Source organism: Bombina bombina, chromosome 1 (genome assembly GCF_027579735.1).
Source record: "Bombina bombina isolate aBomBom1 chromosome 1, aBomBom1.pri, whole genome shotgun sequence".
Lineage (NCBI taxonomy): Eukaryota > Metazoa > Chordata > Amphibia > Anura > Bombinatoridae > Bombina > Bombina bombina.
In genome coordinates this window covers 74398588-74421480 of record NC_069499.1, presented here as the reverse complement: position 1 = coordinate 74421480, position 22893 = coordinate 74398588, and the positions used below count along the sequence as shown (strand labels likewise).

General features: G+C 37.5%; 2 protein-coding genes across 6 annotated transcripts in view; one reads left to right on the top strand and one right to left on the bottom strand.

The window, feature by feature from the left end:
• SLC25A29 (solute carrier family 25 member 29) overlaps positions 1-1277 on the bottom strand; it is a 63344-nt gene extending 62067 nt beyond the window's left edge. For both annotated transcript variants that reach the window (XM_053697459.1, XM_053697458.1), the window contains exon 1: positions 1028-1277. Coding sequence is in view for 1 of the 2 variants with exons in the window: in XM_053697458.1 (XP_053553433.1) it covers positions 1028-1061 (34 nt within the window). In the remaining variant the exon portion in view is untranslated. The remainder of the gene's footprint in view (positions 1-1027) is intronic.
• A 936-nt stretch (positions 1278-2213) lies between these two features.
• SLC25A47 (solute carrier family 25 member 47) overlaps positions 2214-22893 on the top strand; it is a 144517-nt gene continuing 123837 nt past the window's right edge. For all 4 annotated transcript variants that reach the window (XM_053697456.1, XM_053697455.1, XM_053697453.1 and 1 more), the window contains exon 1: positions 2214-2498. In XM_053697456.1, the coding sequence (XP_053553431.1) occupies positions 2486-2498 (13 nt within the window). In that variant the 5' untranslated portion in view covers positions 2214-2485. The remainder of the gene's footprint in view (positions 2499-22893) is intronic.

Here is a 22893-nt window from a genome sequence, read left to right as displayed (position 1 = left end):
CTGGATTGTGCTTTCACTTTGACAATGTTGATTTTACAAATGACTTCTTGTACTCAGCAGATAGCAGCAACAAGATGACCAAAACGTAATTCCTGGGCTGTAGTTGCAGTAACTTATTGGTCTGCTAATTAAACAGTCTCCCTGTGGAGAGGATATAAAAGGTCTGAGGAAACACACACTGCACTGCAGTCATCTGAAGAGGCGCAAAGTCCAAATTCCCACCTCAGTGAGGGTTATTCTTAGGTCTAACAGCAAAACCTCCACCCCCTCCCACCCCCCACGGTTATAGCAAAAAAACAAATACACATAGAAACAAACAATATGTGAAAATATAATGTATTAAATAGCTTTCCCAGAAATACCGAAAGTGAAAATAGGCTTGGACCGAGGAGAGGCGGGTGGAGATTACATGTGCTCCGTGCCAACATCTCCTCCAGACAAAGCAACATTAATTCCCCTGCCCCCTCCTCCCCTAGCACTGAGGATGCACAGCCTAAAATCTGCAGCCCTCTAACAAAGCGATAAGTATAGGCTGAGACCCCCAGCAGGGAAGACTCACAACCCCCAGGAAAAAGGGTGAAATATATTGACCAAACTGAAATGCCAACTCTCTGGCACATTTAAAAAAAACCTCAATATTGAAGAGGGGGCATAACCTTCACCCCAGTATATATAATATGTTTGTTTTAAATGCATCAAATACAAAGCAACCACCAAACCATACAATTTATTTCTGTAGCCACTAATACCCCATTTATCACTGAGCAATCCTGGCCCTATGTAAATAATATATCATGGTGTGATTTAGTCTCATATGCTTGAGATGCCCCTGGTATCTCATCATCATGTGCATGGGAAGTGCGTGGCATCTGTTGCCCAATATGCCATATGGGAAATGAATAAGAATGTAGATCACATTAATGCTGATCGTGTGCCATACGGGATCTATGTATCATAAAGGGGCATTACATAGGAATGCTATAGGGCACTTAGATCCTGAGCTCATCTAGAATACTATGGATCTCACCTCCAGCGCATCCTGCCAGGAAATCTAACGCCATTCCTCCTGCCAAAGCTAGATAGGTGCACAATGGCTGATCTATACGATGTATCCGTCGGTGTCTCAGGTCACTTATCTCCCAGCCTGGCAGTCTCAGGTGAGGTTTTGTTTCCCTGCTGGCTACAAATAACACCGATTTTTTTCAGCAACCAGAACCCCCCCTTCTAGAGCCTGGCCGTGCGCAATAGATTAATCTGGGTTATTCTATTCCTGACACCACCCAAGAAGGTGCAATGTTCCTTATTTGGTAGAAGGCACTGGCCCAATGGCAGCAAGAGGACAGGACAACACCCCCGGGCCCCGCCCTCTGACACGCCCCCGTGGGGAGGAGACTAACGAGGAGGCCACTTCAAAGCTTTGAGGTGGGAGGGAAACTTTGCCTGCGGTGATGATATACACAGTACAGAGAGAATCCCTGTATAAGGGGTCAGGCTGCTTATTGCAATGAGGAGACAGGCACAGCAGAGTACTATGTGACTAATATGGTTAAATAGAAACCAAAAGTTAGAGTCAGTCCTGGAAGAGAAGATAATGAGCAGATGGTAAATAAAATAATAGATGGCATTAGAGGGGGTATATGAGCACATGTAAAGTCATATAACACAGGGGGCACTGGAAGTTTGGGGAGGGGAGTGGCAGCAGCAGGGGAAGGTATGGGGTTTTACACTGTGGGTACACTGGGTACATCTGTAGTGACATAAATCAGAGGTTTGTACTAAAGAGGATGAGCCGTGAGAGGAGGACACACAGGTGAATGAGGAATGACAATAGCTCTGAATGGGAGGCATGAACATAAAATGGGGATTTAAATAACACTTGAACTATACCGCGGGGGAATTGGTTCAGGGAACAGGGTAATGAGAGTAAGTTTACTAATGGCAAATGGAATGCTGATGCATCAATATATTATCATTAATTATAAAATAGAGAGGGGTAGATTGTTCTAGGGCAGAGATGGCACAAGTCCTATCCCATCGCTTGTCTCATGGCAGAGAGCAGTATCAGCTGGACAACCTGGCTGAGCTCTGCTTATGTGACTATGGGAGGGAAGAGGGCGGGATAGCTCAGCACCTATAGGGAGAAAGGTGAATCTCAAGGAGGTGGGTGGGAGAGGATGAGGGTATGCTGAGAGCTCAGACACCCAGAGGGAAGGGACCCAGTGAGAACTCAGATATCCCGGGGGAAGGGGCCAAGTGAGAACTCAGATACCCCGGGGAGGGGATCAGTGAGGACTCAGACACCCCGGGGAGGGGATCAGTGAGGACTCAGATACCCCGGGGAGGGGATCAGTGAGAACTCAGACACTCTGAGGGAGGGGTAAAGAGTTGTCATTGACAGAGCTGCCTAAGTCCCTTCTAAGCAGATCATGCCCAGAGAGCAGACAGACAACACCATGGCCAGATGCCCACACTGTAGGCTAACAACATGTGTACTCTAAGTAAGTGTCACTTTTACAAATTATTCCTGGGGTTAATGAGCTGCTAATTAATCACATCCTTAATGTAATGCAACTGTCCCAGTGAGCCAGTAAATATATGTGCATAATATGAAAAAGTGAGGACAATGTGCAAAGCTAGATTCTCAGATTTATAATGAGAATAATTGCTGTTTTACACCTCATGAATATCTGCAGTGAACCTAGATGCATTGCTGCAGAGTTGAATCTCCTTTGTAGCACAGAAACATATTTCTTTATAATGGTTGTATCATCTGTTATATCCTGGAATAATTGTGTATTACATTATTAAACATTCAGACATAAAGCTGGTATAAAGTGATCTCATTATAATGAAATGTGGCTGCTTTATTAGATAGTAAAACAATTTAACAAAACAACACTGCATTAATTATGAACTTAATTTACAGCTTTCACACAGACATTTACTTAGACTATTCCCAAAAACAACAAGCAACAATTTCATTTCTACACAAATATCTATTTCTCCTATGTTTTTATTGTCAATTTAATTTCTTTGTTGCTTTTTTTTTGCATCTAGGTAAGGGTAGTGTTGCTTTTTGTTTGCTTGTGAAGTTGTGAGATGTTTAACTGTCCACCAATAGAGAAGTGGGCATTCTGCTTATCAGGCTGTACACAGTCATTAACTTCCTTTTATGTCAAGATCAAAACAAATAACTGTAACTTCTTTTTAAATTCAACATCTAAAACCTTACAGGGAAATTTCCTTAAAACTGAACAGGCTTTTACAAGGTGTTCATAAAGGGATTGTGAGTCTGCTATTGTGATAGTTTGCTAGAATTTGTTTTTTTTCTTTAGTACAAAGTCCCCTTAAGGGTCTGAATGAAGATTGTTTTCATGGACTAAACACACAGTTGAGGGAAAAGCGCTAAGAAAATGTAATTTGTATTATAGAAATAATAAAACATTTTATGGGAACTTCAGTTTTAAATATTTTATCTAAATTCAATTTGAACCAAGAATTTTTTTTTTTTATTATTTATCATATTCAAGTCTTAAAAAAATAACTTCGGTGTGACAAAAAACAATGTGTAAAAAGGAATGGTCTCTCTGTCTTCCACTCCCCACTAGGAGTTTTTTTTTTCTGTTGCCTTTTGTTTACATAGTTTTTCTGTAGCAATTACTGCAGTATTGTACTATTTAATATAGATAGAGGATTCATGAGAAAAAGCAATTATTTCAAATGACAAAATAAAGACAAATAATCTATTTGTAAACAATACACTGCAGTGGGTAAAATGGATCAACGTAAGGGAAATTTATAGTACATTGTCCCTTTAAAGGACTAGTAAACACAGTAGATTTGCATAATCATCGAATGCAAGATAACAAGAGAATTCAATAGCACTTAGTCTAAACTTCAAATGAGTAGTAGATTTTTTTCTGACAATTTTAAACGATATGTCTTTTTCCACTCCCCCTGTACCATGTGATAGTCATCAGCTAATCACAAATGCATATACGTTTATTCTCTGAATTCTTGCACATGCTCAGGAGCTGGTGACTCAAAAGGTTTAAATATTAACATTTTGTTAATGGAAGTAAATTGGGAAGTTGTTTAAAATTGCATGCTCTATCTGTATAATGAAAGTTTAATTTTGGCTTTAGTGTCCCTTTAAGTTGAGTGTTTTCATTATACTCACATTTCTATTCAAAATACTATTCGCTATAACATGCTTAAAGGGACATGAACCCCCAAAAAAACTTTCATGATTCAGATACAGCATACAATTTTAATCAACTTTCAATATTACTTCCAATATGTAAATTGCTTTGTTCTCTTGATACCCTTTGTTAAAATAATACATAGGTAGCCTCAGGATCAGCAATGCACTACTGGAAACTAGCTTCTGATTGGTGGCTGCACATATGTGCCCGTTATCATTGGTTCACCCAATTTGTTCAGCTAGCTTCCTGCAATGTTGCTCCTTCAACAAAGAATGTCAAATAAATAAAGCAATTTTGCTAATTGAAGTAAATTGAAAAGTTGTTTAAAATTGTATGCCCCATCTGAATCATTAAAGAAACAAATGTGTGTTTCATATCCTTTTCATTATGGATAGTAAAATGCCTATGTAATATACTTTCACTACGTATTATATGCCCCATTTTCCTGTAATTTAACTCTAAAAATGATCTGGCTTCTCTACTGCAACCAAAGGGGCTTTTGTGCATTCTGCAGGATTGAGGACATTGAATCTGCCACATTCTACACAGAGATGACTTGATCTTTGTCGGAACCCTATTTTATATCTAGAGTACTTATACTACCATATACTTTAATAGCTTTGTAAAGAATTTTGTACATTAAAATAGAATTCAAATATAATACTAGAAAAGTCGGTTCTCAAATTGTTTTCTGCATTAAAACATTTGAATGAATGCAACTTTTTTGTTTCAAGATTCATATTATAATCATTATGTAATACATAAAATTCAAATTTCAGGCATATACATTTTGAATAATATAATCTGTAAGCATAAATTTTTGACAAAAGGCAGAACAATAGGTAATGTTTAGTTTTTCTTCTAAATATTGATTTTCTTTTACACAGTGGCCAGACCATTCAGTATTGCTTGTAAAGTGGGATTGGATTATCAAATGTCTTTGGTCATCCAGTCCCACATTAAAGGGACAGTATACTGTAAAATAGTTTTTCCCTTAATGTGTTTAAAATAGCTTTTTTTTACCAATTACAGAGTAAAAAATGTATGAACATTAGCATTTTAAGGTTTATTTGTGTATATTAAAGCTCTGAATTTGTGTGTTGAAGCCACAACCTAATAAAATGGGTCAAACTTGTAAATATAATCAAATCTCATTACTTTATTACATTATCTACATATACCTGTTTCTTTACCTTATATCTGTCCCTAAACCAATCACCGGTACTTGGAGAGAACAATGGAAAATCAACATTTTATTACCTTATCTCTGCTATATCCCACTGGGAGTGTAATTTCCTCTGCTGGCTGTGCTTACACAGCTTATCTATAGCTTGGATCTGCGGCCACAAACTTTCAGAATAGGTGGGGATACCACAGGCTAAATCAACTATTTCAAATGCCAATATAAGGGTAAAGGAGCTACCTGTAAACAATTGAATACACTCCAGCAGGTAAAGTGGATCATTGGGAACAAATTAAAGGGGAGAAAAAATGTGAGTAAACTGTCCCTTTAATAGCTAGATTACAAGTGGAGCGCTAAATATAGATTGCACACAAGCGATATTAGCGATCCACAGAGTAATACCAGCGCACGCTAATGTCGTATTACAAGTAAAGCGCAATGCGAACGCGAGCTAGGAAACATTGCACTCAATAGAGAGTGCTTCCATAGGCTCCAATGGGAGCCTCTTTCTGATGCCGTCAGAGACGGCATCAGAACCTAAGTGCAGAGAAGAGGGTAAGTATTGTAGCGATTGCAGCATTTATAAATAAATATGTATATGATTATGAACATATATATTTATGTGTTAATATGTGTATATATTAACACATACATGTATATGTATATAAGCAAATACATATATATTTACTGAGAACACATACTTCCCCTAGACCGCAATGTAAAGGCACTTCTCTGTGCTGTTTTTTTTTTTTCTAACATCCCACACCCGGCAGCTTTAATTCCCCAAAACTGCCTAGTATAGTTGTTTTTTAAAGAAATGCTATTTTTTTTAAATAAAAAACTATAACGCCCTCTGTTTTGAGGGCATTTAGGGCACTTTTAGAAAATGAACCAGAGATCTAATCTCTTAATTACTTTTCTGAGCGCTAATTGCTACCGCAAGCTCGCGGTAGCAATAACCAACCACTAGTAATGTATATATGTTTGCAAATTTGCCCGTTTGCGGGCGTGTGATAATTTAGCACTCCACTTGTAACACATTTGAGATAAATTGGTTAAGTATTTTTGGAATTTAACTTTTAAGGAGAGCTGCTTCACCAATCTTTATTAAATTTGGCCTGCATATATAGTTTATTGTCCAATATGTGCTTTTTTTGTTTGGCAACAATTTTTGAAGCCTTCTTATGTTATTATATTTTGAGCATGTTCAGTAGAAGCAAAAAGTCAGCAGAGGTTTCCGATAATTGAAGTTACAGATATTGATCTTTATGGTTTTGTAGACTGAAGGGCAGTGAGTACATGCAGCTGTGTCCTGTAGCTTGTATATAAGTGGAAGGCTGATCACCAACTAGGGATGCACCGAAATGAAAATTCTGGACCGAAACCGATACCGAAAATTCAGGATGCCCCTGGCCGAAAACCGAAACAAAACCGAAATATTTTTTTTCTTTTTTAACGCCCAACAAATGGGCATGGTCACTTGTACCGTAGGGTGTGATCTGCAGTAAAACTGGTGAAGCTCTACAAGGGAGAGCGTGGTTATAGCCAGACAACAATACGAGGTGGACATGTGTTTTGTTTTTGGGTGTACTTATCTGTGCGATGGGCGTGGCTGCACCTGATCGTCTCTCATCGTATCTCCGCCTAGTTCCTGGTTCGGGTCTCACACTGACCCGTCAGATTATATGTCCAGAGCCCCAAATGGAGTCTGTCTATCGCCAGGACCACCAGACTTAGCTACGACCTTACGTGCAAGGTGGTTATAGAAAGTTACTGTGCTTTTTTGTATACACTGTCTGGTGAGTGCTAATTTGTACCAACTGTGTGCGAGCTTGGGGCTTATGCATATATAGTGTGCACGCATATCTGCCTCAGGCAAATAGAATGTCTATGCACAAGAGGCTGATGTATGAGCACTGTATATAAGGCTTATACATATTCACTGTGTGTGCTTAGGGCTGTGGCTGATAATATCAAGTGTTTATAAACATGTTACTTATCCTCCTTTGAATACTGTATACAGAACTTTGGTTTCCTTCGAAAAAATATCATCATGTCATGGTACTTATGTGTGTGCTTTGTGTATAATGCCAGTGCTGTGCTGCTCACCTTATGCTAAGGATACACATGTAACTCAATAGAACAGGGGAGGGCTGTACATTTTTAGCCATTTTGGTCCTCTTTGGGCCGAAATTGGAGTTGCACATTTTCGGCGGCCCAAATTTTGGTGCATCGCTAGTATTATTCTTTATTTAGTTCTGTGTAACAGAATCAGATTTAACTGGGTTTTTGTTTTTTTTACCAGTTATCAAAATAAAGTGTAACAGTAAGTCAAGTAATGGACTCAAACAGCAGCTCTAGGCTGGCATCAAATTTGAAATATGCTACACAATAATTTTACCGAAAATAAAAGGCAAAAAAAACGAAACCGAAATAACAAAAATGTAATTTTCGGCCGAAACTTTCTGCGGCCGAAATTTTGGTGCATCCCTATCACCAACATATTGCAGTTAAACACATTACACAAACACACACACAGTACATAACACACATTACACAAACACACACACAGTACATAACACACATTAAAGGGATATGAAACTCAAATGTTTTCTTTCGTGATTCAGATAGAGCAGGTGATTTTAAGCAGCTTTCTAATTTACTCCTATTATCAAATTTTCTTAGTTCTCTTGGTATCTTTATTTTGGAAAAGCAGGAATCTAAGCTTAGGAGTCAGCCCATTTTTGGTTCAGCACCCTGGGTAGAGCTTGCTGATTGGTGACTACCCAGGTTCTGAACCAAAAAGGGGCCGACTCCTAAGCTTACATTCCTGTTTTTAACTAAAGATACCAAGAGAAAGAAAATTGCATACTATCTGAATCATGAAAGAAAAAATGTGGATTTCATATCCCTTACAGCACACACAATACACACATACATTATACAGTACACTACAAACATTAAACACAAATTATAATTACTACACAAACACACAATAAAAGCCATTTTCAAAATGTCCTCCCCCTATACAGAATTTAATAATAAATAATACACTACCTGCATAACATATTATTTTGTGTGGGGGTTTGATTACAGAATTTCTATACTTTTTAGAGTTTGATTAATAATTATGGCTATAATATATGTTTTGCCATTCAATTCTGTATTTGCTTCCCCCTGCCCTGTATACACGATTGATGTTTCCTATGTTTCATATGCCCACTACTGTCTAACAGAGTAACTAGCTTCTCGTTGTTAAATCAATGCTGTAGACTCATCTGTTAACAGCAGTGTTCAGTTTGATATTTACAGACATGACCAGCAGGGGGTGTGCCAAACTGTCCTGTAATATACATCTTCTCCAAAAATAAAATATGAGATCATACATAAAGGGGCATTAATCACTTAGTAAACACTTATTATGTATTCAAATCAAAGATTAGCCTGAAAATAGGTGTATTTTGTTCATCTTATATTACTTGTTTAAATATTAAAGACCTAAGTGTAAAGTCTTAGGGGTCGATTATCTATTCCTCAGCAGATCAGACATAGTTTTTCTCGCTGACCCTTGCAGGGGTTGCCCTGGTGGAATAAAAGTGGCAGTCCCTGCAAGTGGTGAGATGTCTCCTATTAAATTAATGAAGCTCGCCGTAAAGGGCCACTTCGCTGTGTAGGGTGAAGTTAGCCGTGAGCAGGCTGTGCACTTTTAAAATGAAATCATGCACCCACTATAAATCACATTACGCTGCTTTTTGTGTATAGCATCTTACAATTGCCTATATTTTTGTATGCATGTGTTTTACTTTTAGGGTATTAAAGGGACTACTTCAGAATTTTTATTGTTTAAAAAGATACATAATCCCTTTATTAACCATACCCCAGTTTTGCATAACCAACACGGTTATTTTAATATACATTTTACCTCTGTGATTACCTTGTATCTAAGCCTCTGCAGACTGCCCCTTATTTCATTTCTTGTGACAGACTTAAATATTAGCCAATCAGTGCCCTCTCATAAGTATCTCCACGGGCGTGAGCACAATGTTATCTACATGGCACACATGAACTAACACCCTCTAGCTGTGAAAAACCAGTCACATTAATTCAGATAAGAGGCGGCCTTCAAGGGCTTAGAAATTAGCATATGAGCCTACCTAGATATGACTTTCTACTAAGAATACAAAGAGAAGAAAGCAAATTTGATAATAAAAGTAAATTGGAAAGTTGTTTAAAATGACATGCCCTATCTGATTCATGAAAGTTTAATTTTGACTAGACTGTCCCTTTAAGTATTTTCAGTATTTTAACAAAAGCTCAGCACTTTTTCGTTGGTGAGACAAAACACTGAGAACTGCTTAAAGGGACACTGAACCCAAATTTTTTCTTTTGTAATTCAGAAAGAGCATGCAATTTTAAGCAACTTTCTAATTTACTCCTATTATCAATTTTTCTTCGTTCTCTTGCTATCATTATTTGAAAAAGAAGGCATCTAAGTTTTTTTTGTTTTAGTACTCTGGACAGCACTTTTTTATTGGTGGGTGAATTTATCCACCAATCAGCAAGGACAACCCAGGTTGTTCACCAAAAATGGGCCGGCATCTAAACTGACATTCTTGCATTTCAAATAAAGATACCAAGAAAATGAAGAAAATTTGATTTTCATTGTGCACTTTTGTAATGTATTCAACTCCTTCCCATACAAAAATGCAGAATAGCCACTTATCGAGACACCCTGTGTTTCATGATGGTAAAAAGTGACTTTATAGAATTCCACCAGGGGAATAGAATAACTGGCAAGTATTCTTAAATAATCTCACTAGCCCAGAGACCTTTTGATAATCGTCCATAAAGCAATTGGTGCAGCCATGTTGTAACCTAGGTTTTCTTCTCTAATTGGGAGAATAAGGGAGAGTTATAAATGAGTCTTTAGAGAGTGCAACCAATTACTGTGTGAAATATAGCACTTCCGCTTCTACCAGGAATCAGAATACAATTTTCATGAAAAGGGGACAAAATTTAAAAATGAAGCTGTATTGCAAAGGATTTGACTACCTATAATTAATCATTTTATATTACAATCTCTAAGCATTTAATGCCCCTTTAAAAGGACAGAAAGCTGACAGGTTTTGTCAACATGGATGTTTAAAATATATTAAACTGATATTCAAGTGCTTATTAAACTGTATTTTCATGATTATGTTTTTGTGTCACTATCAGCTGATAGCGTTGTGATTGTTTTTTATTGCTCTGTGAGAATTGGATGTACAAAATTGATAGTTTCGAAATCAATACTGTAGGTGTAACTTAACTTAGCCATAATTTAAAGGGACACTGAACCCAAATTTTCATGATTCAGATAGAGCAGGCAATTTTAAGCAACTTTCTAATTTACTCCTATTATCAATATTTCTTTGTTCTCTTGCTATCTTTATTTGAAAAAGAAGGCATCTAAGCTTTTTTTTAGGTTCAGAACTCTGGACAGCACTTTTTTATTGGTGATTGAATTTATCCACCAATCAGCAAGAACAACCCGGGTTGTTCACCAAAAATGGGTCAGCATCTAAACTTACATTCTTGCATTTCAAATAAAGATACCAAGAGAATGAAGAAAATTTGCTAATAGGAGTAAATTAGAAAGATGATTAAAATTGCATGCTCTATCTGAATCACGAGAGAAAAAAATTGGGTTCAGTGTACCTTTAATATTTTGTTATTGAGTTATCATATACAGATTAATACATTATACTGTAAAATTGTTTTTCCCTTAAATGTATTCAAAATTACTTGCTATATCTGCTGTAGAGTATAAAATGTATTGCACTTTGTTCTTTATGTTTATTTTTATATTTTAAATATATTTTTTTGCTGATTAAAGCCTCAAGTCATTGTCCTCAGGAACATGCCCATATAAATGTGAAGAGGCTGCAGAAATAGCAGACCTCCTAATCTTATCTATCTCTCTATACATTAAGGCCTCCTTATGTTATCCTTCTGTAGTTAGACAATGAGCAATACTTAGACAGAGCAATTCTATAAAATTGTATTGCCGATATCTTCTAGCTACCACTGGGAACTTGATTGCTACTTGCTGCCTCTTGTCTACATAACGTTTCTATAGAGAATACTAAAGTATTCATATTTTAAATATGGGTGGTGGTTTCAACATTCCAAAGCAGTTATTTTAAATGACAAATAAAAACTAAAGTATATAATTATAAACAATGTAAAATAGATCATTGGGAACACATAAAAAGGGACAGTCTACTCCAGATTTTGTACTTTTTTAAAAAGATAGATAATCCCTTTATTACACAATTCCCAGTTTTGCATAAACAACATGGTTAGATTAATATACTATTTACCTCTTTGATTACCTTGTATCTAATCCTCTGTAGGCAGCCCCCTTATTTCAGTTCTTTTGACAGACATGAATTTTAGCCAATCAGTGCTGTGTCTATTAATATGCAGGGGGGGGGGGTTCTCCTCTTAGCCCCTTTCAGTGGATGTTCTAGACAAATCTCATCAACAGTGCTAAATTGGGAGCTTCTAAGTAACTTTTTTTAAATGGTTTTATACTGGATTTTTAGCTCAGCATCTTTGCATATTCTTCTTTATAGTAGTGTCTATTACATTCAGTTAAATTAAAATTGGTGTATACTATCCCTTTAAGGAAACAAACTGGGGTAGCCTGTCCTCTTCTCTTCCCTTAAAGTGGTTTAGCACTAAGTTAACTTACAGCTGGATTACGAGTTTTGAGTTCTATGGGGAAATTAACGACCGCCACAAAAGCGTCGTTATTTCACCTCCCTATAGCACTGCTATTACAGGTTTTGTAAAACCTGGCTTGTGCGGGCGATATGGTGGCGTTGAGCTCCATACCGCACCCAAATACAAGCAGTGTTTTGACGTGCTCGTGCACGATTTCCCCATAGACATCAATGGGTTGAGCCGGCTAAAAAAAGCCTAACATCTGCGATTGCGGAATGAAAAGTTCCGTAATGCAGCCCCATTGATGTCTATGGGGAAAGAAAAAGTTATGTTTAAACCTAACACCCTAACATAAAAACTACGTATAAACACCCCTAATCTGCCGCCCCAACATCGCCGCCACCTACATAATGTTATTAATCCCTAATCTGCCGCCCCTGACATCGTCGCCACCTACATAATGTTATTAACCCCTAATCTGCCGCCCTTAACATCACCGCCACCTACAGTACAGTTATTAACCCCTAGTCTGCTGGCCCGAACATCGCCGCCACCTACCTACACTTATTAGCCCCTAATCTGCCGCCCCCAATGTCAACGCCACTATACTAAAGTTATTAACCCCTAAACCTCTGGCCTCCCACATCACTAACACTACCCTGAACCTAACCATAACACCCCCTAACTTAAATATTATTAAAATAAATCTAAATAAAGCTTACAATTATTACCTAAATAACCTATTTAAAGCTAAATACATACTTACCTGTAAAATAAAACCTAAGCTAGCTACAAAACAACTAATAGTTACATTGTAGCTAATTTAGGTTTTATTTTTATTTCACAGGTAAGTTTCTATTTATTTTAACTAGGTAGACTAGTTAGTAAATAGTTATTAACTATTTATTAACTACCTAGCTAAAATAAATACAAACTTACCTGTCGAATAAAACCTAACCTGCCTTACACTAAAAACTAACATTACAATAAAATAAAAAAATTTAATTAATCAAATACAATTATCTAAATTACAAAAAAAACAACACTAAATTACACAAAATAAAAAACGAAATTATCCAAGATAAAAACGAATTACTCCTAATCTAATAGCTCTATAAAAAAAAAAGCCCCCCCAAAATAAAAAAACCCTAGCCTACACTAAACTGCCAATAGCCCTTAAAAGGGCCTTTTGTGGGGCATTGCCCCAAAGAAATCAGCTCTTTTACTTGTAAAAAAATACAAACAACCCCCCAACAGTAAAACCCACCACCCACAGAACCAAACCACCCAAATAAAAAAATAGGATTTTTTCACCTTTAATTCCTATTAGCTGATATAATTCTATCAGCCAATCGGAATGTAAGGGACGCCATCTTGGATGACGTCACTTAAAGGGAAACTTCATTCTACAGCGGCGATCGGAAGAAGAGGATGCTCCGCGCCGGATGTCTTGAAGATGGACCCGCTCCGTGCCGGATGGATGAAGATAGAAGATGCCGTCTGGATGAAGACTTCTGCCCGCTTGGATGAGGACTTCTGCCCGCTTGGATGAAGACTTCTGCCCGCTTGGATGAAGACTTCTGCTGCCTGGATGAGGATGGATGTCTGGTCTTCGAAAACTGTAAGTGTATTGTCTGGGGTTAGTGTTAGCTTTTTTTAAGGGTTTATTGGGTGGGTTTTATTTTTAGAGTAGGGTTTTGGGCAATGTAAAAGAGCTAAATGCCCTTTCAAGGGCAATGCCCATCCAAACGTCCTTTTCAGGGCAATGGTTAGCATAGGTTTATTTAGATAGGTTTTTATTTGGGGGTTTGTTTGTGTGGGTGGTGAGTTTTACTGTTGGGGGGTTGTTTGTAATTTGTTAAAGATACACAGAAATATAAAAAGTAGGATCTTAATTTGTTAAAGTAACAATGAAACTTTCAAAACATAATCAGAATCTGTAGAATCACTGATGGATCTAAATCTAAATGTTATAAACTATAAAAAAAAGTGGAAAACTTAATGGGACATGAAATCCGTTTTTTCCTTTCATGATTTAGAAAGAGCATGCGATTATAAACAACTTTCCAATTTACTTCTATTTTCTAATTTGTTTCATTCTCTTGATAAACTTTGTTGAAAAAATATCTAAATAGGCTCAGTAGCTGCTGATTGGTGGCTGCACATAGATGCCTTGTGTCATTTGCTCACCCATGTGCATTGCTATTTCTTCAACAAAGGATATCTAAAGAATGAAGCAAATTAGTTAATAAAAAAATAAATTGGAATGCTGTTTGAAATGATATTATATATCTGAATCATGAAAGAAAAAAATTATGTTTCATGTTCCTTTAAATGAAATAACACTGAAAGGACCCAATCTGAAGTGTAAAGTAATATAAAATAGTATGTACAAAGTGTAATTGAAACAAAACTCTTATATCATGCAGTGCTTTATTGCAATGGGCTTGTCTGTCCTTTATCTATAGAAATCAGAGATCTTGCAGTGCTGGAGAGTTCCACCATTTTTCTTTTGAGCATCAAGTGAGTTCAGCCCCTGTGCAGTCTGCACCACAATTTCTCTCCAAGCGGGAGAATTCTTTGTTTATCAGTTCCATAGAGTGAGCTAATTACAAGAGGCATATTTGTGCAGCCACCAATTAGCAGCTAGCTCCCAGTAGTGCATTGCTCATCCTAAGCCTATCTAGGTATGCTTTTCAATAATGGATATCACACTTACAGGTTATGTTTCCTGAATGTACTAAATTAACAGTGAACTTCCATTATGTGTTCTTATGTCCTTTATATAAAATAATACACAAGAACCAACAACCCCCCCCCCCCCACATAAATAAATAAAATAAAAATAAAGACAAAATATAATATATATATATATATATATATATATATATATATATATATATATTTATATATACACATCTATCTATTTACTACTGTGTGTATAAAGGTTGTGGCAGGTATAATACAATTCTGTAAAGTGAAAATGCTTTTAAAAATAGAAATGACAACAGTTTATTTTTATCAATTAACAAAATGTGTGGACAGAAGAAAAATCTAAATCAAATCAAAATTTGCTTTCAAAACAGCATAAACTTCTCTTCTTGAGAAAACTCAGGGATTTTGTAGACATATAGTCAGGTGCATGATTAAACAATTATACCAAACAGGTCATTAATTTAATATGCTGGATGAAACACAATTATTAACTGAAACATAAACAGCTGTGTAGGAGGATACACCATGGAGAGAATGAGCACAGCAACAAGACACAAGGTAGTTACACTGTATCAGCAAGGTCTCTCTCAGACTGAAATTTTCGAGGCAGACAGGGTTTTCCAAATGTGCTGTCCAAGCTCTTTTGAAGAAGCACAAAAAAACAGGGAACATTGAGGATCAAAGACACAGTAGTCGGCCAAGGAAACTTATTGCATCATATGAAAAGCACATGCTTAGTTCGCTTCACATTTGGAAGATGTCCAACAGTACCATCAGTTCAGAATTGGCAGAAACCAGCGAGACCCTGGTACACCCTCTTCATGAAAGACTTGCGGCAAAAAAATTCATACCTCAAAGATGGAATAATGCTAAGCTACTCAACTATGCATGAAAACACAGGAACTGGGGTGCAGAAAAATTGCATCAGCTGCTTTGGATATATGAGTCAAGATTTGAAATATTAAACTGTAGTAGAAGGCAGTCTGTTCATCAAAGGGCTGGAGAGCGGGCAACAGTGCAGCATGGTAGATGTTCCTTGCAAGTTTAGGGCTGCTGTCTGCAAATGGTGTCAGGGATTTGGTCAGAATGAATGGTCTCTTCAGTGTTGGCAGCCAAAGTCATTAAGAACTATTTTCAGCAAAAAGAAGAACAAGGAGTCTTGGTATGGTGTTGCCCCACAGAGCCCTGAACTCAACATCATTGAGTCTGTCTGGGATGATATGAAGAGACAGAAGCAACTGAGGCTGCCTAAATCCATAGAACTATAGTAGTTCTCCAAGATGTTTGGAACAACCTGCCTGCAGAGTTCCGTAAAAAACTGTGTGCAAATGTACCTAGAAGAACTGATTCTGTTTTAAAGGCGTAGGGTGGTCACACCAAATATAGATTTGATTTAGATTGTTCTTCTGTTGTTATTTGATAAAAATAAACTATAAACATTTCTGTTTTTAAAAACATTCTTACTTTACCTGCCTAAAATTACCAGTTTCTCTGGTTTTACTATTTATAGGTATGTGTTTACTCCCAAATAAAAATATTGTCATTTAGAGCATGTATTATATTATATTATATTATATATACCACTGCTGTGGTCATCACTATCCTCTTGCAATAGGACCAGCTGGATGGCAAAAACAGTGCTGGTAGTACATTAAAGTAATTGGAATAAAAAATAACTACTGACCATGCCAAAAGAGTTGAAAAGAAAAGTTTTCAGTAAAGAAAAGAAGGGTTTATTTCTGGCTTTACTGGCAGAGGGATACAGTGAGTTTTGGGTTGCTTACATTCTTAAAAGACAGCGGTTCATAAGAACAATATCAAGCAGCAGACGTTGGGGGCAACAAAGCTACAGACTTTTAGAGGGTGAAAATGACTCTCGACTGCCCGAGATGACCACAAATCAGAATGTCACTCAATAACCGCATTATGACATCAAGTGACCTACTAAAAGAATGGCAGCCTGGAATGAAGTACATGGCAAGGACGGTTCTGAACAGACTCCTAGGGGCTGGGCTGAGGTTGTGAAAAGCTACAAAAAAGCACTTCATCAATGAGAAGCAAAGATGAGCCAAGTTGAGGTTTGCAAAAGATCATTCGGATTGGACCGTAGAGGACTGGAGTAAGATCATCTTCTCTGATAAGTTAAATTTTCAGCTTTGCCCAACACCTGATCATCTACTGGTTAGAGTCACCTTGAGAGGCATACAAGCCACAGTGTCTTGCACCTACTGTGAAATTTGGTGGAGGATCGGTGATGATCTAGGGGTGTTTTAACACAGCAGATTTATCTTTGTGAAGCACGCATGAATGAAGCCACGCAAGGTTATCTTGGAAAAACTTATTTCCTTCTGCTCTAATAATGTTTCCCAACTCGGAGGATTGTTTTTTTCAGCAGGACAATGCTTCATGCCACACAGCCAGGTCAATCAAGGTGTGGATGGAGGACCACCAGATGAAGACCCTGTCATGGCTAGCTCAATTTCCAGACCTGAACCCCATTAAAAACCTCTGAAATGTGATCAATAGGAAGATGGATGGTCATCAATCAAAGCTGAGCTGCTTGAATTTTTGCGCCAGGAGTGGCATAAAATCACCCAACAGGAATGGAAAAGACTGGTGGAGAGCATGCCAAGGCGCATGAAAGTCTAAAATTTTATTTAAAGAGCTGGATTCAAGAGAACATTTTTTATTTTAAAAGTCGAAATTGATGGTGTTTATGTGTGTATTATTTATGCCCCTAATCAGTATTCTCCAGACTTCCAGTTGAACCTACAGGTGAAATTAGAAACATTATAGTTGGAGGGGATTTCAATATTGTTTCCCAGGTACCACTGGATAGATTTAGACCATTTCATAGGTTAAAAAGCAAATTCAAAAAAGAAAATATCACTGGCACTATGATAAATTAGTATGTAGAAAAAGACTATACCGAAAACAAATTGTATTATCTGGCGCTACTCCTTTAAATATAAATAACACAAACAAAAATAATAAAAAAGAGCAGAGGCTTATAGCATTCATTCTACTATATAAGGTGTATTTGAATAAAATGTAACTTTTATATATAAAAATAGAGGTAAAAACCTCTTCAGTCCTTTATTGCTTAAGTAGATTTAAAAGATAAAGGAATGTTTAGTTAAAAGCTAACCTTTCAGAAACATATCTGGAGAGTACTTTATCATGGTACAAGGGAATACAGATGTGCATCTAAAACCTATAAAACATATTCCAGGATTGATAGATTTTTATACTCTAAAGGCTAGTGAGGATCAGTTCACAAGAAAAAATATATCAGTTTGCAGTTTCAGATCACAACCCGATTTTGTTATGTGTTGCAATAAATTTATCGGACTCACTACAATCCATGTGACAAGCTACCGTAAACCTTATGTCTCTGCACCCTAAACTTGTAGACTGTAAGCTCTTTGATGCAGGACCATTCTCCTTCTGTACTAGATTTATTTAGTTTGGTATATTTTTGTATCTTACATCAAATATTTGTCATTGGGGGGCGGAGCTAGTTGGCTTCCAGAACAGACGTGTGAGACCAGAGCTCCTGACATAATTAGGCATAAAAGAGCTAAAAATCAACATTACTGCATAAAAATTGTACTAGACCATTCCTGTACCTAAGTGATTAGTCAGGCTATCATTGAAGCGCCAACAAACACAGAGAGTTATGGAACTGGAGTCACAGGGGCCACAAGGACCATCAGCGGCTGGACATAGACACTGGATCTGCTGCCTGAGTGAACCCAGCTACTACACAGCACTGCACAGTGTTATCACTCGCACTGCGCAGACCACAATAATACTCAGAATGAAATATCTATATAGCGCAGCACAAGCCTTGCTGGAAGAATATGAGGCTGAAATACTGGCCAGATTTGATACTCTCTTAATAAAAATGCAGCCTGCTGGGGTCCGTGCCACTGCTGCAATAGCGGCAGAAGAGGAGGGCCCTGTTAGAGCCAAATGCAGGGACACGCAGCCTAACCTATACTCGCTGCCTAACGAGAGCAGATTTATTCATACCACGCTGACCTGCGCTGAGAAACCGCTCTGCTCCCTATGCGAGGAGAGACTGCTGGAAGGGCCCATGGTTGAGTCTCCTGGTCGTGGGCTATCTCTCGAGGATAGCGGTGCCTGCTCCATATTTCCTGGGTCCCCTGGTTCAATGGAGTTCGAGAGACCACAACCTATCGTGAGTTTGCAGGAAAGAAGTGTTTGGCGTTGCCCTCCGCCGGAATTCAGTGCAGGTCAGCCATTTTGGGAATTGTCTGGGCTGCTGTTCTGGAGACTAGCCGCGACTGAAACTGCCTCAACGGGCTGGGTGGACTCTGGCCGTACCGCTCTATCACTGGCCTGTAGGACAGGAATAGGCTGAAGAGAGACGCTAGATGTTGATTTGAGTTGCAGGACATTGACGTTTTTGCTGATGTTGATGTTTGGTGATTCGAATCTCGTAGGTTATTGGAGGCCAGTTACTGAATAGTATATGCTGTTTTTATGAAGCCCTCAGGCTGATTTTGTATTGCACCCTCTGTACTGGACAACAAAGACAGTATGTGGAATTAAAGGATATGTGGGTGATACCTATATGCTATAACTTCAGTATCATGCCAAGCTGATAAATGAGTACTTTATGTAGGGCCTTTGATGGTTAGGATCATTGTGTATATGCTTGTGAACTGCTTAATTTTATTTTGTAAACAGACACTCACTATAGTTCATATTCCTAAAGCCCTTATTATATGTTTCTTGGGGCTCTTCTCCACATACAACTGTAATGAGCCAGCTCCCTTAAAATTTAGAATTTTGGTAGTCCCCTTCTGATACTATATGATGTGAAGAGGAAAGCATTAACATTAAATATAAGCTAGGCTATATGGCTCACTCAAAATAGGGGACTCCATCACTAGCCCTGAAGCCGCCCCCCTTAATCCTCTCCACTGTGTGGTAAGGGATGCACAGATTATCCCCCATACTCCCTATTTGACAGAGTTATGCAGTCTCTGTCCTGTCCGTGAAGCCCCTGTTAGGATTTGTGCCTGTATGCATGAAAAGAATGGTTCTCCGGATCTCACAATTTAAAGAAGTATTATAATCATTGTTCTGTGTCCCAAAGTTTGCAACCTGTATATCCCTACAACTTTGGTAAAGATACTAGCTCATGCATGTGTTTAATGTATAAGATTGATCAATTAATAGGATACTTAAAAGGTAGAGGGTCTATGGAAATTATTATAAATGTTTTTTACGCTTTCCACAAGAATAGGATCCTGTTGGGGCGAATGATAACAAATAGAGGCACTGTCTAGCCTTAACTATAAACTGGTTACATATGACTACCTATTGGTGACATATTCGCTCCTTCAACAACATAACGCAGCTAGACCCCTCTGCGATTAGTCGTATCCCTTTACCTACTAATTTTCAGATTTAATGGTGAAGCAGTGTCTGCAGCTTTGTTTCTCTGTTATAATGATTAGTGTATGTATATCTAATATTGCTATGTTTAAGTCCAACACCTCCTTCAATTTATTACTAGTTTCCCGGACCTACCCATGGTCCTAGTTGACATTCAAAGGAACTTATAGAGTGTAGGCATTAACTGGGCCTGCACTACCCAAAAACCCTCAGAATAGTAAACTGAATCTATTGGGGTCCAAAAGTGGCCTCAGCTGTCTTTGAGGGAAAAAGAGGGTGTTTTTAGGTTTGCTCCCCAATCCCTGTTCATTTGAACTATGACCCAACTTGGGAACGCTATGTAACTGATGTGATATGTGATCTATCCCTGAATATGTTTACTTGTCTACGATATTTCATTATGCATTTACTGTATGCCAAGAGTTTGATCGAGCAAATTGTTTGTTGATTTGAAATTTTTTCCCTCAATAAAAAACTTTTAAAAAAAATAAAAAAAATATTTGTCATTGTATACGCCTATCTCTGTATCCAGCTAAGGAATTTTGCATCGCTATACAAAGAAATGATAATAACAATAATAATACGTCTCTTGTCGCAAAGGGGCTACCAATGGTTTAAGGGCAAGGGTCTTGATGACAGCACAGAAAGTGCGCTATTTCTGCATGCCTCATTGTCTGAGCTGTTGGCGAGACCCGTGATCTTACACCCCTGGAAGCGCAACAGACAAGCCTTTTAGATGTAAAAAAAGTTTTGTGTTTCCTTTAATATACATTCAACTTCTGGTTTGGAGATAAAAGTAAAACATTTTTTTTAAAAAATATTGATCAGATGGTACAAATACAAAGTTTTACACAACTTATGGATTTTAAATAGGTGTTTGGAAGTTCACAAAATGTTTATTATAAAACTACCTCAGAATATAAAATTGTTAACATCAAAATGTTCAATTGCATATATTTTGCTTCTGTGTCAGCATGTGAATCCCCCGCCCCACCTTAAAAACCTGTTTCTTGCAGAATTTACCCATAAATGACATAAAAGGGCTGCAGGGCCTATGCATTCTTAGCCTATCAAACTGGAGCGTTACAGAAGTTTGCTGGGCTCCAGGGCAAAGTCTGTGGCTGTGCCCCCCATATCAACAGCTGACTTTCTGTCTGTTTGCAATCAATAAATGGTGACCCGGCAGCCACACAGGAGAAAGAGGACTTGCTTCTCTATGAATGTAAGCTATCCCCACCCACCCCCTGGTTGCAGGGCCTATATGGGCCCCTATAGGTGTTGAATCAGTCTCAGTTGAGCCCTCTGTGACCCTTGTAGATACACCCCTGCTATCAAGGTCTCAGGAAAAGGAGCTAAGTTTCAACAAAGGATAGTAGGATACTAAGAGAAAGACCCTAATTTGATAACAGAAGCAAATTGTACTTCATAGTATGAAACTGTGTAAAACAGATGATATCCAGTTGGTGGTAATTGTTAATACTCACATTTACTAGAGCTAAAGCCAGTTCTGGGTTTTAAACGCTCAACATATAAAAAAATCCCACAGCAGGTACAAGATATCTTCTATAAAGAGGGTTGGATTTATGGTTAGGGAATAGGGTTTACATTATGGACTGGAGTTAGGGCATGAGGATAAGGATAGATATTGGGTTAAGGAACTGTGTTAGGGTTAGCAAGGTAGGGAATTGGATTTGTGTTAGGGTTAAATTTAGTAATTGTGGTTAGGGTTAGAGAATGGGGTTAAAGTTATTATGTGAGTAAGGTATTGGGGTAGGGTTAAAGGGACAGTGAACACCAGAATTTTTGTTCTTTGAAAAGATAGATAATCTCTTAATTACCTATTCCCCAGTTTTGAATAACCAACACAGTTATAATAATACACGTTTTACCTTTGTAATTACTTTGTATATAAGCATCTGCAGACTGCCCCATTATTTCAGTTTTTTTGACAGACATTTTAGCCAATCAGTGCTCACTCTTCAGTAAATTCACGTGCATGAGCTCAATGTTATCTATATGAAACTCATAAACTAATGCCCTCTAGTGGTCAAAATGCATTCAGCTTAGAGGCAGTCTTTAAGGTCTAAGAAATTAACATATGAACCTCCTAGGTTTAGCTTTTAACTAAGAATACCAAGAGAACAAAGCAAAATTTGGGATAAAAGTAAATTGGAGAGTTGATTAAAATTACATGCCCTATCTGAGTCATACAAGTTTTTTTGGGATTTAACTGTCCCTTTAAATTAAGGGTTAAGAAATGGGGTTAGCACCATTGGGTGCATTTCTTTTGTGAGTACCCATTTGCCTTATATTCATTGTTTCCTGGTTTGGTGGTACTAGGTCATTGTGGCGCCTCTGTGTTTTTTCTTCTCCTAATTTGTAAAAGATACACAGAAATATAAAAAGTATGATCTTAATTTGTTAAAGTAACACAGAAACTTTCAAAACATAATCAGAATCACTGATGGATCTAAATCTAAATGTTATAAACTATAAAAAACTTAAAGGGACATGAAACCCAATTTTTTTTTCTTTCATGATTTAGAAAGAGCATGCCATTTTAAACAACTTTCCAATTTTCTTTTTTTTTTTAATTTGTTTCATTCTCTTGATAACCTTTGTTGAAAAAATAACTAAATAGGCTAAGTAGCT